Raw genomic sequence first — 13,816 nt, forward strand, 5'->3', positions numbered from 1 at the left:
CTCATCATAATCAAATTTGCTGAAAACCAACAATAAGGAGAAACTCTTAAAAGCTTTCTTTGAGGTAGTATCCCGGGGAGGATCGCTTCCCACAGCTTATCTAGCCTGGGGAGGGGAAGGCTTTTCCTAAACTCCACAAAACTACACAAGTCCTGTCGCTGAGAAAAGCCCTTGAGCTCTCCCCATGCTCAGAATCTACTTTTAGACATTTTTCTTAAATTATTTTGGCCAATTCAATTTTCAAACCAATCTACATTATGCTTTCTTTCTGCAACTTTATAGTCTCCTGAGAGCAAATCTATTAAAGTTTTCAGTCGATTTTGATAGTCCTTAGGTTAAAAGTTTCAGAAGTTTAAAATAATATTAATTATAGTAAACTATTAAGATTTACAGAAAAGTGCACAGATCTTGAGAATATGGCTTTGTGGAGTTTTGCAGGCGAATGTGCTCCAGACCGAGAAGCTGAGCAGAGGCAGCCCCCTGGAGCACCCAGGCAGCCCTCTCTGATCCAGCCCCCAAAGCACCCCAGGCAGCCCTGTGCGAAGGGGGCTCCAGGCTGCCAAACAGTGCAGACACCGCCTCTCACAGGTAGGGTTGTATGAGAGGAGTTCTCAAGTTGTTTTGTCTTTTCCCCAAGAATCTAACTAATAAACTCCCTTGGAGTGGGAAGGGGTCGCACCTGCTCCCAGGTATGGCCTCTAGGGAGGGGATGCAGCCGTCAAGGGCTTCTGTGGTCACCCTAGCCCTGAGTCAGTTCTCAGGCAGAGGCCACCAGGCTCACACACAGCCACTCTGGAAGCTAGGTATGGGGCCACTGGCTTTACTATCTTTCAATTTGTTTGCTTGAAAAAAGAATTTCACCATAATAAAAATTAGTAACAAAAACTCTCTCCAAAATATCGTACAGAATTGGAAAGGAGTAAGTACGTCGGAAGGCATCCTGGCAAAAATCAAGTCTCCATGCTGAAAAAAAACTGAAAACCCAGTCCGACTCCTGTTTACAAATACTAATACAGTGTTCCACACCCTATAAATACACTGTGTTATTCTGAGTATCATTTTTAAGTCCAAAAGCAACCAAAAAAATGTGACATATTAAAACAAGTAAAAGATTCTGGTTAAAACAACCGCTCCCACAATAGCACACTACATATTAACATTCTGTTTCTGCTATTTAGCAAACATTTTTGGAAAATGTGCAATTAGGCTGTACTGTTTTTCTGATGAGGAAAATGTAAATTTATCAACTAATTCTATATAAGTACTCTCAAACTTTTTACATTTCCCTTTCTCTTTCAAAATTGTATAGAATACAAATGCATTTGCTGAAAATATTAACAATTACACTTTATACTTTAAAGAGGAATGCAGCTTAAGTCCCCCAGGTTAATTGAGCAATTGCAGTCACCCTCCACCATCAAGCAGCTGTTTGTGGCAGCTCCGCAAGCCGGGAACACTCAGTGCGTGTTCCCTAACAAAGACAGGCTCAGAAGACTCTCTAAGGCCTAGAGTGGAGCTGAAGACACGACACTAGGAGAGAGAAAGCAACTTGCCCCAAGAGGTCGGCCTGTCGGCTGTGGAGCTGCGGATGGAGCCGGAATCTTCAGCCATGGCCAGGTCTGCGCTCCGAGGGCCCGCGCAGCCGGTGAGGCACTGGAAGAGCCTGGCGGGTGAGCAGAGCAGCCCAGGAGGGGGCGGCAGCGGGTCCACCCCCTACACCAGTCACCAGGAGTTTCTGCTTTTGTGCTGTTTCTACTCAGTTTGTTCATGTGCTTTTTGAGAAGTTTTCGAGACTAAAAGGAAAATCACTGAAGACCACTGTCCCCACTCAAGCCTCACCCCGATGCTCTGGCTGATGTCTGCTGAACACCCGATCGCTGCGTCGAGCGCTGGGACAACCCCGACCTGCCATGTGGAGGTCCCACTGGCCAGGGGAACAAAAACACCAACAGAGATGAATAATTAAGATGACGGGAGCTGCCCCAGCACGGGCAGGAAATTGACTGTGGCCATCGCTCAGGACAGGGGCAGGTGGTCAGGATGGGAAGAGCAAAACCGTGCGGGCCTGAGGCGCCATTGGAGATCAGGGTGGGATGCAGGATGAGCGGGGGGACAGAGGCTCTGAGCTGGCGGAGGGGCCCAGTGCAGGGGTTGGGCAGATCACTGCTGTTGTGGGGGCAACCGCCAGCATTCAGGAGAAGGGAGCGGGAGGATGGCTGCAGAGACAGGGCCAAGACTCAGATCTGCGTGGAGAACACGCAGCTGAGTGGACAGAGTGGGGTCGGGGCAAAGCTGAGGCATGGGACTTGAGGAGGACATGGGGATGGAGGACAAGGACCAGTACCTGTGGGAGGCCCCCAGGGTGAGGCTGGCGAGAATGGAGTGTTCGTGAAGCAGCTGGAGCACTGGTGTCCCGTGGACCTGCCACCGTCCCCAAAGGCAGAGCCATGCGGTTCCCTGGCCTTCCTGTTGGCACAGGCCCTGTGCACAGGAGGAGGTGGGCTCTATGGGAGCTCCCTGAGAGTCTCCACACCCCAACTCCAGAAAGTGCAGTGGCCACAGAAGGAACGTCCACCTCTGAGGCTGCAGCAGGTGGAGGGATTCTGGCAGGCCTCTTGGCACAGAGCTTGACCAATGAAGGAAGGCACGAAAACCGGCTTCTGGGAGGTCGTGGCTCCATGCAAAGCCAGACCTGGGGGGTGAGAGGTTCCTTTTTCCAGAAGCAACCAGGCATCTTCCTTTCCTCATTTCTTCACAATTCCCCATCTCCCTCCAGCTCAACCTCACACTTCTGTTTGAATAACTTCCCACAGGCAGACCATTCCCTGGCTAAGCCTCTCTATAATGCTAGAATGTTCTTCCTCCTCTCCATCCAGAACCCGCTCGCTGCCCCCACCCATGGCCCTGCAGTGCCCCTCACGGAGACCGGCCCTAACCCTTCTTTCTGAGGGCACTCTGGCTATCAACGGGTGGCCACTATCAGCCCCTTTCTTCTGAAAAAGTGAAAGATGGCAAAAATAGCATTATCCAACTTCCTTAAAACCAAGCCACAGACTAAAACTCTACAGTGAGAACCTAAGCTATAAAATCATGATACATACCACAGAATAAAACCGTGGCATGAACTCAAACTCTCTCACTGGCACAGCTCACTGAACACAAAATATTTCTAAGTGAGTGATTTATTAATCACCCAAACTAGACAGGATGACCAGGTAGAGGCAGCCCAGCTGAGCAGGTTGCTCTCCAAGCCGACTCCTCAGTCCCTCCTCGGAACTTGGGGCGCATTCTCCCACAGAAACACTAGGCTGCTGGCCTCCGAGGCCCGCCGCAATGCGCTGAGTCTCCCACTGACCACAGCCTATAAAAAGATCTCTGTGCCAGCTGCAGTGGCTCACGCCTGTGATCCCAGCACTTTAGGAGGCTGAGGCGGGCAGATCACGAGGTCAAGGGATTGAGACCATCCTGGCCGACATAGTAAAACCCTGTCTCTACCAAAAATACAAAAATTACCTGGGCATGGTGGTGCATGCCTATGTCCCAGCTACTTAGGAGGCAGAGGCAGAAGAATCACTAGAACCCGGGAGGCGGAGGTTGCAGTGAGCCAAGAGAATGTGTCACTGCACTCCAGTCTGGGCAACAGAGGAAGACTCCGTTTCAAAAAAAAAAAAAAAAACCTCTGTACGGAAACACAGCCCAAGCTTCGCTGGGATATCCTATCTGCCGTGGAGGAGGGGGTTGGTGGTCGGCCCCTCTTTCTGCCTGAGACAGCAGAAGGGACAGGAGGGGCTGCAGGTGCCAGAGGTTCCAGGGCTAGAGCAGGGCCTCTCCAGGACCATGGGGTTGGGCGTGTGGAGTGGGCCTGGGGGTGGGTGGGAGCCGGGGCCCAGGGGGCCTCTCAGCCAGGGTTTCCCCCTCCCCAGGCCTGAGCCTGGCCACCTCACCTGCAGTCTACTGTGACCTGATCGATCTCCTCACTCTGCTGCGGTGCCCTACAGGTAACAACCGCAGAATGTGACACCGACCTAGAGTTCATGTGCATATTAAACAAGGTAACTGGTTCTTTTACAAGCAGAAAAGAAACTGAAGATGGAAAAATAATAAAAACACAATCGGTAACTAAATAAACACATCCAGCCTGCCCTGTGCTGTTCCTGAGATTCAGAATGTACTGATGACAGTGTCTTCTCCCTCCCGTCCCCTCCTCTGTGACTGGGGCACTCCATGGAGGGACAGGCCGGTCCCAGCGGCCCTGGGGCCTGCTGTGGGAAAGAGAAGAGGAGCAGGGGTGAAGAGCCCTGGCGGCAGGGGATCTCCATGCAGCCAGGACACACTTCCTCAGAACACACAGATCCCGCGTGGTGAGGAGCCAGGGGCTCCCCACACCTGGGAATTGCAGGTTTTTAAACAACTGAAAACAGACACATAATACAGCTCTCAGAGGTGCCTGCATCTACTGCTGACAGAAGAAAATTTTTGAAGGCAAATAAAACTTATTATATATGCGGAAACGAAACATATTAAGAAATCTTTCTTTTATAAATTGACTGCAGAAATGAATGTCTTCTGCAGAAGAGAGAAGTGGGAACACAGCAGAAAGAGAAAGCGTGAAGAGAACATCAGAACACTGCTCACTTTATCCTGGATTTGGTTCCGGGTCCTATTTGTTTTCATGAAGGAAGTTTATCTTCCCCCAGCTAAAGACTGATTAAATGACATGATTTTCATTGTACATAAACTAGGAAATATAATTCTTTTTATCCTGCAAAATCCCTCTCAACCACACAAGCGTCAGGATCCCTCTGGCCTTGGCTTAGGTGCTGGTAGGTGCGTAACCCAAGACAGGCTCCTCCTCACCTGCCCACGGAGCGGCTGGCCCGCGAGGACTCTGAGCTCTGCCCGCCCGCCTGGGGACGGCAGCCCTTTCTGAGGCCGAGGACTGAGGCCAGCAGCTTCAGGACCACATAAAGTTGACAGAAATGACCCTTGGTTTCTCTTTAATGCACAAATACGGTGGCCTCAAACCCACTGTCCCCTGGGCAGCTTCTGCGGCACGGCCCATCCCTGGCCCACAGCAACGCCAGGCGCACCTAATCCAGCTCTCAGGGACAGAAGCGCGGTCAAAGGCATGAGGTGACCACAAAACCAACCCGGGAGCCCGCAGACTGTCATGAGTGTCAGAAGAAAAGAGGAATATGTGGGAGGAACTCTCCTTACTTTGGAGAGTGTTTTAAATCACTGAACTAAAATGGTAAGGATTACATCAGAGAAATCTTCAGTGAAAGAAGACATTCCTGGCTACTTCCTTTTTCAGTCAGTCCCATGGAAAGAATTCCTGTGCACAAAATTCTTTAAACACAGAAAGTAAGTTTTTGATTTCTCTTCTTCCCATACTCTCGATTCATCTATTATACTTTTCCTGAGAAAACTGTGGGTCTCACCCAAATTTCCTGAATTGCTCAAATTCAGAAAGCACTTTGAAATCTTAACTCGCTGGTTTAAAAGCTGGTTATACAACAAGGGAAGAGCAAAACCCGTTTGAACTTGTCAGACACAGGCAGGCGGGTGGGTGCACTCCTCACACACACAGCGCTCTGGCACACGAGTGTTCAGGGCCACAGCAGTTCGCCTAACAGCTTCCAAAACCCATGCCGGGGCCACCTAGGCACCACAGAAAGCACCCCCCAAATTAAGCCACCAGACCCTCCCACAAGCAGACAGGGAAAGGCAAACAACCTGTCCTTTCTGAGCACATCAAACGGCAAATGCACTTTCACAAATTGAAAACTTCATGAAAAATAAAAAATATATACATCAGAAATTGTGACTTACCGCCATCAGACACAGTTGCAGACTGAAAGAAAAGAGAGAGAGACATGAGTTAATTAAGCCTCATGACAAAACTCCGGAAACCAAAATGTCCATCTGAGGAACAAAACGGGCAGACTCTGGGAGTTTCTCAGAGGCACTCTCCAGGTGGAGGTGTCCCAGGAAAGCCAGATGGCCCAGTGAGTCAAGAGTAATGGCTCCCACTCCGCCCAGACTGGGTGACACCCAACAAGAGGAAGTCATCCTTTTCATTTGAAAGGAACAGATCCCAGCATGTCTGACAGTACAGTCTCAGTAACAACATCAATGAAAACAGCTTCACAAACTGCAATAGCATCATGCCCTGGAAGTGACACATGCATCAGGGGCAGCCACCAACAGCCTGTGAGCCTCGATGCCACCCAGTGCCACACTTGCCACTCCTCATGCTCTCCAGCGTGACCGCCCGCCCATGGGGTGGAACCAGGGCCTAGAGAGGCGCAATAACCACTGGGGGTTGTGGCAGAGGAGTCAAGCCCAGAGCCCAGCCCCAGACCTGGTGCCCACCTGCCCAGGCAGGGCAGCGCGAGAGCGGCCACCAGCATGGGGGTTGGGGAGAAGCTTCCGAGGAAGGGGTTGGAGGAGAGCAGAATGGATGACTCGAAGATGCCAGGGGCAAGAACAAACAAGTCAAGTCGCGCAGGAAGGGTGGCAGGCGGTACCGGAAGGCCAGTGTGACCAGGAGGAGGCCGAGAGCTCGAGGCAGTTGGCTGAGCCAGGAGGAAGCTGCAAAGAACAGGAAGCCACAGCAGCCCTGACGGGAGCCCTGAGCAGGGCTACCTGGCATTGCACTGGCAGGAGGGGCCCAGGGCACAGAGCCATCAGGCAGGTGCAGGACAAGCCTGGGACTGAGCCCAGGAGGGAGAGGAATCAGAAGGGGTAGGCTCGTTGGGGACACAGATGCCAGGAGGCGAGAGAGTCTGAGCAGAATGGAGCAGCTCTGCCCCTCCAGCCCCAGAGGCTGGACAAACCCATGTTTAATCCAATCCCTGGAGTGGACACTCTGCTGCCATCTAAGCAGGAACCCCCTCCCTTGGGGGCCTCTTGGACGGCCTAGCAATGACCCATTCCTGTCCTCCTGTCTGCCAAGGTGAGGGCTGCTGGGGCCAGGGGAGCGAACAAGAAGGCCCTGCTGTGATGGGCAACCTGGTTCCTCCTGGCTACCCCAAGAAGTGGAGGTCACCAGGGCTTTAAGACCCCCAGGCCAAAATCCAAACAAATGAGGCCCAGAGGAACCTCCCAAGTGGGAAGGGACCAAGGAAAAGAGCCAGGGCTTCCAGCTGCTGCCCCTGACACAGCCCTCCACGTGCACTGTGTGAGTTTTGACACGAGTGGCACGCCCACTGGAATTCTGCATTTCCTGTCTGACCACCCCATGCTCGGTGCAAGGCCCCAGCCCTGCCTCCCGGCCTGCCACCGAGAGCAACTCTGCCCCCACGCAGCCTGGGCATCCAGGGCCCACTGCCAGCCCTGGCCTGGCAACCTACACCAGCTACGCATCCTTCTCCCCCGCAGAGTCTGTCTCCTGGCACCCAGAGGAAGCCCCTCGACAGGTACTGTGTGAAACCAGCAGGGCCAGCTTCAGAGGGTCCTGCCACCCCGACCCACTTCCCAGTAGTGAAGATACACAGTGGCCTGCATCCACTTCTTCACTTTCCTCTCATTGGCCAAGAAGGGGAAAGAGCACACATCCCTCAAGCCAGCATGCGGCCCTCTGCCCTCAGCCGCAGGGACTGGTTTTTATCAGAGGCTGTGGGGCAGCCATGTCACAGGTGCTGACATGCACACTTTGGAAAGCTGTCATTCCTTCCATGCCCACAATAAATCATCCACAATCATGTTGCAATCTAAATAATATCACAGGCAGGCTGAGTGCAGTGCCTCATGCCTGTAATCCCAGCACTTTGGGAGGCCGAGGTGAGTGGGTCACCTGAGGTCAGGAGTTCAAGACCAGCCTGGCCAACAAGATGAAACCCCATCTCTACTAAAAATATAAAAATTAGCTAGGTGTGGTGGCAGGTGCCTATAATCCCAGCTACTCAGGAGGCTGAGGCAGGAGAATCGCTTCAACCCGGGAGGCAGAGGTTGCAGTGAGCCGAGATCATGCCACTGCACTCCAGCCTGGGTGACAGAGTAAGACTCCGTCTCAAAATAAATAAATAGTATCACAGGCAAACTATACCCTTGAGATTATGAGACGAAAATCCACAAGGCGTACACAAAATCAGAACTGTTGCCAATAATATCTGAAAGCTAAATCATAAAATGTAAACTTCATAAATATGAGGGAGGTGATTCACTTCAAGTCACACTCATGATTAAAACTCAATTCTCAGGTCTGGCAGGCTGAACAAGTGCACTAGAAAACCTCTATACACACAGCATTGACACCTCCCAAATCAACAGCCACTCGAAAACCAGAAGGGAGGGGTGTCCCAGAGCTCAAACAGACTGAAGGATAAGGTGTCCAGGGGGCCAAGGAAGGTGGGTACAGGCCGGCGCTGCTCCTGTGATGGGTGCAGGCTGGGGGCCCGCAGGGCTGGACCAGAGCCTCTGGGAGGCTCCAAGACAGTGCCACCAGTACAGGTAGAGTGTCGAGCTGTTTTGAAAGTAAACTTTATCTTTTCAAACACTTTTAAATTTATACAAAAATTTACTTTAAAGACAGTACAAAGATAAACATGCTTTTTTTTTTCACAGTCTCACTCTGTCACCAGGATGGAGTACAGTAGCACAGTCATGGCTCTCTGCAGCCTCAACCTCCTGGGTTTGAGCAATCCTCCATGTCAACCTCCTAAGTAGCTGGGCTCCAGGCATTTGCCAACGTGCTTGGCTAATTTGTGTATTTTTTGTAGAGATGGGGTCTCACTATGTTGCCCAGGCTGGTCTTGAATTCCTGGGCTCATGTAATCCTCCCACCTTGGCCTCCCAAAGTACTAGGATTACAGGTATGAGCCTCCATGCCCTAGCGAACATGCTTTCTAATATACTGCTACTCCGGAAAGAGGAAAGGGGAATCCCTGAAATGAGAAGAGGAAGAAATAGGAGGGCAGTTAAAAAATGTCAATGCCACCAGGGCCGGTACCCCACAGTGAGCCTTGGCCCTACCATGGTTGTTCCCTCAACCTGAGACCCTCCATCCAATCCGGCCATGGCCCTCAGGGAGCAGTGTTGTCCTGGGTGCCACACTCCTGGAAGCCACACATATTAATGCAAATCCTTCCAGAAAGAAAACAGGGGCTCTCAGGAGTTCCAAAAAGTGAGCCCGCTCAAATATGAGTGCACTATAAAAACCAAGGAGAAGCCCGGCAAGAGTGGGTGTCAGCAGAGAAAATAAGGGGCAGAGTCTCCTACCGGAACGATCTAATGGAGAGTGCTGAATCCCTCTCTGTGAGGCTGTGGAGAAACAAAGGCTGCAACAGAACACAAGCATGGTGCAGATCGGAGAAAGAACCACATGGAACGTCTGACAGTCAAACACAACAGGTGCAGTTAAAGATTCAACAGGAAGCTACACAGAGATTAGGCAGTTGAAGAGAGAATCTGGGAACTGGAAGATGGAACCAAAAACAGTCACAATGACCACAGCACAGAGGGATGGGCAGAGAAGAAAAGGAGGATTAAGAGAGAGCAGCAGAGAACCGAATGGCGGTCTTCCTCAGGATTGGAGATTCAGAAACGACCGGAGCGAACTACTGAAGAGTCACCTACAAACGGTGCTGAGAGCAGGACTAATTTCAGCAGATCCTGTGATGCTGATCTCCCGAGGTGGTCACAGGAATCCAGACACCCACCACAGTGGCTCAGCACAGCATCTAGTTGGCACTCACTGCAGATTTAATTTACTAATCATCCCTGCCACTTCCGCCTATGCTCAGGAGGGGAGTTGAGGAGAAGGCAGAGTGACCAAGGGCTTGTGTCAGCATCAGGAAGGGGAGGGAAGGAGAGGGCACCCTGCAGCTCCTTTCTTCATTTCAAAGAGGGACATTATATCTCTGACAAGAACTTTTAGAAGTTATGTCATCAATGTAAGTGGAAAAAATGCAAAATGATTTCATAGTATAATCACAAATATGTAAATTTTTCTTTAAAATGTAAGATCTGTGAAAACATACTCTCAAATACTAAAAAGACATAATTAGCCACAAAGAAACAGCATCCAAAGCTAACGGCAGTCAACTGCCCTTGAATGGTGAGGTTACGACTCTTTTTTGACAGATAAAACTTTGTGGTGTACAATGGGTGAAGGCACCGGTGCTGGCAGGGAAGCCTCTGGCCTTCACATGCAGGGGGCTGGACCTCAGTTTACACAGTGCACAGCTCTCTCACTCCCAGGTATATTCATTAACAAAAGCAGTAAGATGCATGGTAATTATAAATGATCTCTTTGCAAATTAAGTAATCTTGTCAGGAAAAGTCAAAACCAATTTCTCTGAAAGTATGAAAACTTGAAGAGGACAGGAGTTTGATGTCCAGGTGATATGACTTGGCTGTGTCCCTACCCACAACTCATCCTGGAGTTCCCATAATCCTGTGTCGTGGAAGGGACCTGGTGGGAGGTAACTGAATCATGGAGGTGGTTACCCTCATGCCGTTCTTGTGACAGTGAGTGAGTTCTCGCAAGATCTGATGGTTTTATAAGGGGCTTTTCCCTCTTTTGCTTGGCACTTCTGTCTCTTGCCACCATGTGAAGAAGGACGTGTTTGCTTCCCTTTTCGCCATGGTTGTAAGTTCCCTGAGGCCTCCCCAGCTATACGGAACTGAGTCAATTAAACCCCTTTCCTTTAAAAATTACCCAGTCTCAGGTATTTCTTCACAGCAGTGTGAGAACAGACTAACACAGTACCAGAAGTGGGGTGCTGCTATAAAGATAACGGAACCTGTGGAAGTGACTTTGGAACTAGGTAACAGGCAGAGGTTGGAACTGTTTAGAGGGCTTAGAAGAAGACAGGAAAATATGGGAAACTTTGGAACTTCCTAGAGACTTGGAGCGTTCAGAAGACAGAAATATGTGTGAAAGTTTGGAACTTCCTGGAGACCTGTTGAATGGCTTTGACCAAAATGCTGACAACGATATGAACAACAAAGTCCGGGCTGAGGTGGTCTTCAATGGAGATGAGGAACTTGTTGGGAACTGGAGTAAAGATCACTCTTGCTATGCTTTAGCAAAGAGACTGCTGGCACTTTGCCCCTGGCCTAGAGATCTGTGGAACTTTGAACTTGAGAGAGATGATTTAGGGTATCTGGTGGAAGAAACTTCTAAGCAGCAAAGCATTCAAGAGGAAGCAGAGCATAAAAATTTGGAAAATTTGCAGCCTGACGATGTGATAGAAAAGAAAAAAAATTTTTTGGGGGAAAAAGTCAAGCTGGCTGCAGAAATTTGTATAAGTAACAAGGAACCAAATGTTAATCACCAAGACAATGGTGAAAATGCCTCCAGGGCACATCAGAGACCTTTGGGGCAGCTCCTCCCATCACAGGTCTGGAGGCCTAGGAGGGAAAAATGGATTCCTGGGTTGGGCCCAGGGCCACCCTACTCTATGCAGCCCCAGGACCTGGTGCCCTGAATCCCACCTGCTTCAGCTCCAGCCATGGCTAAAAGGGGCTAAGGTATAGCTCAGGCCATTGCTTCAGATGATGAAAGCCTCAGGTTTTGGTAGCTTACATGTGGTACTGAGCACAAAAGTCAAGAACTGAGGTTTGGGAACCTCTGCCTAGATTTCAAAGGATGCACTGAAAAGCCTGGATGTCCAGGCAAACGTTTGCTACAGGACTGGGGGCCTCATGGAGAACCTCTGCTTGAGCAGTGTGAAAGGGAAACATAGGGTCAGGGTCCCCACAGAGTCCCCACTGGGACACTGTCTAGTGGAGCTGTGAGAAGAGGGCCACCCTCCTCCAGACCCCAGAATGGTAGATCCACCGAGAGGTTGCACCATGCATCTGGAAAAGGCGCAGACACTCAATACCAGCCCATGAAAACAACTGGGAGGGAGGTGTACCCTGCAAAGCCAAAGGGGCAGAACTGCCCAAGGCTGTTGGAGCCCACCTCTTGCATCAGCATGCTCTGGATGTGGGACATGGAGTCAAAGGAGATCATTTTGGTATAATGACTGCCCTGCTGGATTTTGGACTTGCATGGAGCCTGTAGCTCCTCTGCTATGGCCAATTTCTCCGATTTGGCATGGGAGTATTTATCCAATGCCTGTCCTTTCATTATATCTTGGAAGTAATTAACATGCTTTTGGTTTCACAGGCACCAGGCAGAAGGGACTTGCCTTGTCTCAGATGAGACTTTGAGACTTGAACCTTTGAGTTAATGCTAGAATGAGTTAAGACTTTGGGGGAACTGTTGGAAGGGCACGACTGTGTTCCGAAATGTGAGGACACGAGATTTGGGAGGGGCCGGTATGGAGTGATACAGTTTGGCTATGTCACCACCCAAATCTCATCTTGAATTGTAGTTCCCATAATCCCCACATGTCATGGGAGGGACTCAGTGGGAGGTAACTGAATAATGGGAGCAGTTGCCCCCTTGTGATAGTGAGTTCTCACAAGATCTGATGGTTTTATAAGGGCCTTTCTCACTTTTGCTGAGTATTTCTTTCTCCTGTTGCCATGTGAAGAAGGACATGCTTGCTTCCCTTTCCATCATGGCTGTAAGTTCCCTGAGGCCTCCCCAGCCATGTGGAACTGCGAGTCAATTAAACCCTTTTCTTTTGTTAATTACCCAGTCTTGGGTATTTTGTTATAGCAGCATGAGAACAGACTAATACATTAGGTAATATTAAATTTTTAAGGTGTGCAATGTGGTATTTTAACATATGTATACACTGTAATATGATTACCACAATCAAGCAAATTAACATGTACCTCCATCACCTTACTTAGTTACCTTTTCTGTGTGTGGTGAGAATCTATTCTCTCAGCAAATTAAGATTTACTCTCTTAGCGAATTTCAAGGATACAATAAATGCGGCCACCAAGCTATACATTAGATCTCTACAACTCACTCATCTTATAAATGGAATTTGTACCCTGTGTCTAACATCTCTCCACCACTACCCCCAGGCACTGGTAAGCTCCAGTCTACTCTCTGCGTCCATGAATTCAATGTTTTCAGAGTCTATATATAAGTGAAGCCATACATGTTTGGCTTCATCCATGTTGTTCCAAATGGCAGGAGTTCCTTTAAGGCAGAATACACTATTCTCATTCTCTCTCTCTCTCTACACACACACACACACACACACACACACTTCCTTTATCCCTTAGGTTTTCATATCTTAGCTATTGTGAATAATGCTTCCACGAACTATGAGAGACTGATTTTATTTCTTCTAGAGATATACCCAGTAGTGGACCATATGGTAGTTCCACATTTAATTTTTCAAGGAACCTCCATGCTATTTTGCACAATGGCTGAACAATTTACATCCCACCAATGGTGCAAGGGTTCCCTCTTCTCCTATCCTCACCCACACTTGTTATCCTTCACCTTTCTCATAATAGCCATTTTACAGGCATCTGGTGACAGCTTACTGTGTGGCTGCATTTCCCTGATGACGGGTGATGCTGAGGCCTCTGCATATACCTGTTGGCCATCTGTAGATCTTCTTTGGAAAAATGTCTCCTATGGCCCTTTGCCATTTTTAATTGGGTTATTTGGTTTTTGCCACTGAGATCCTTACATATTTGGATATTAACCCCTTACTGGATATACGGTTTGCAAATATTTTCTCCCATTCACAGGTTCCTTTTTCATTTTGTTGGTTATATCCTTTGCTGTGCAGAAACTTTTTACTTCAATGTAATTCCTCTTGTTTACTTTTAGTTTTGTTACCTGTTCTTTTAGTGTCATGTCCAAATAGAATCATTGCCAAGACTGATACCATGGAACTTTCCCGTGTTTTCTTCCAGAAGTTTTTTGGTTTTGGGTGTTTTTAATCCA

The 13,816-nt window shown here is 49.2% G+C and overlaps 1 protein-coding gene across 5 annotated transcripts in view; it reads right to left on the reverse strand.

The window, feature by feature from the left end:
- Positions 1 to 13,816, reverse strand: part of RGS12 (regulator of G protein signaling 12) — a 162,089-nt gene that overhangs the window by 53,086 nt on the left and 95,187 nt on the right. For all 5 annotated transcript variants that reach the window (XR_001820557.2, XM_017514339.2, XM_037733414.1 and 2 more), the window contains one exon: positions 5,833 to 5,854. Coding sequence is in view for 4 of the 5 variants with exons in the window: in XM_017514339.2 (XP_017369828.1) it covers positions 5,833 to 5,854 (22 nt within the window). In the remaining variant the exon portion in view is untranslated. The remainder of the gene's footprint in view (positions 1 to 5,832; positions 5,855 to 13,816) is intronic.

Source organism: Cebus imitator, unplaced genomic scaffold (genome assembly GCF_001604975.1).
Source record: "Cebus imitator isolate Cc_AM_T3 unplaced genomic scaffold, Cebus_imitator-1.0 Scaffold522, whole genome shotgun sequence".
NCBI lineage: Eukaryota > Metazoa > Chordata > Mammalia > Primates > Cebidae > Cebus > Cebus imitator.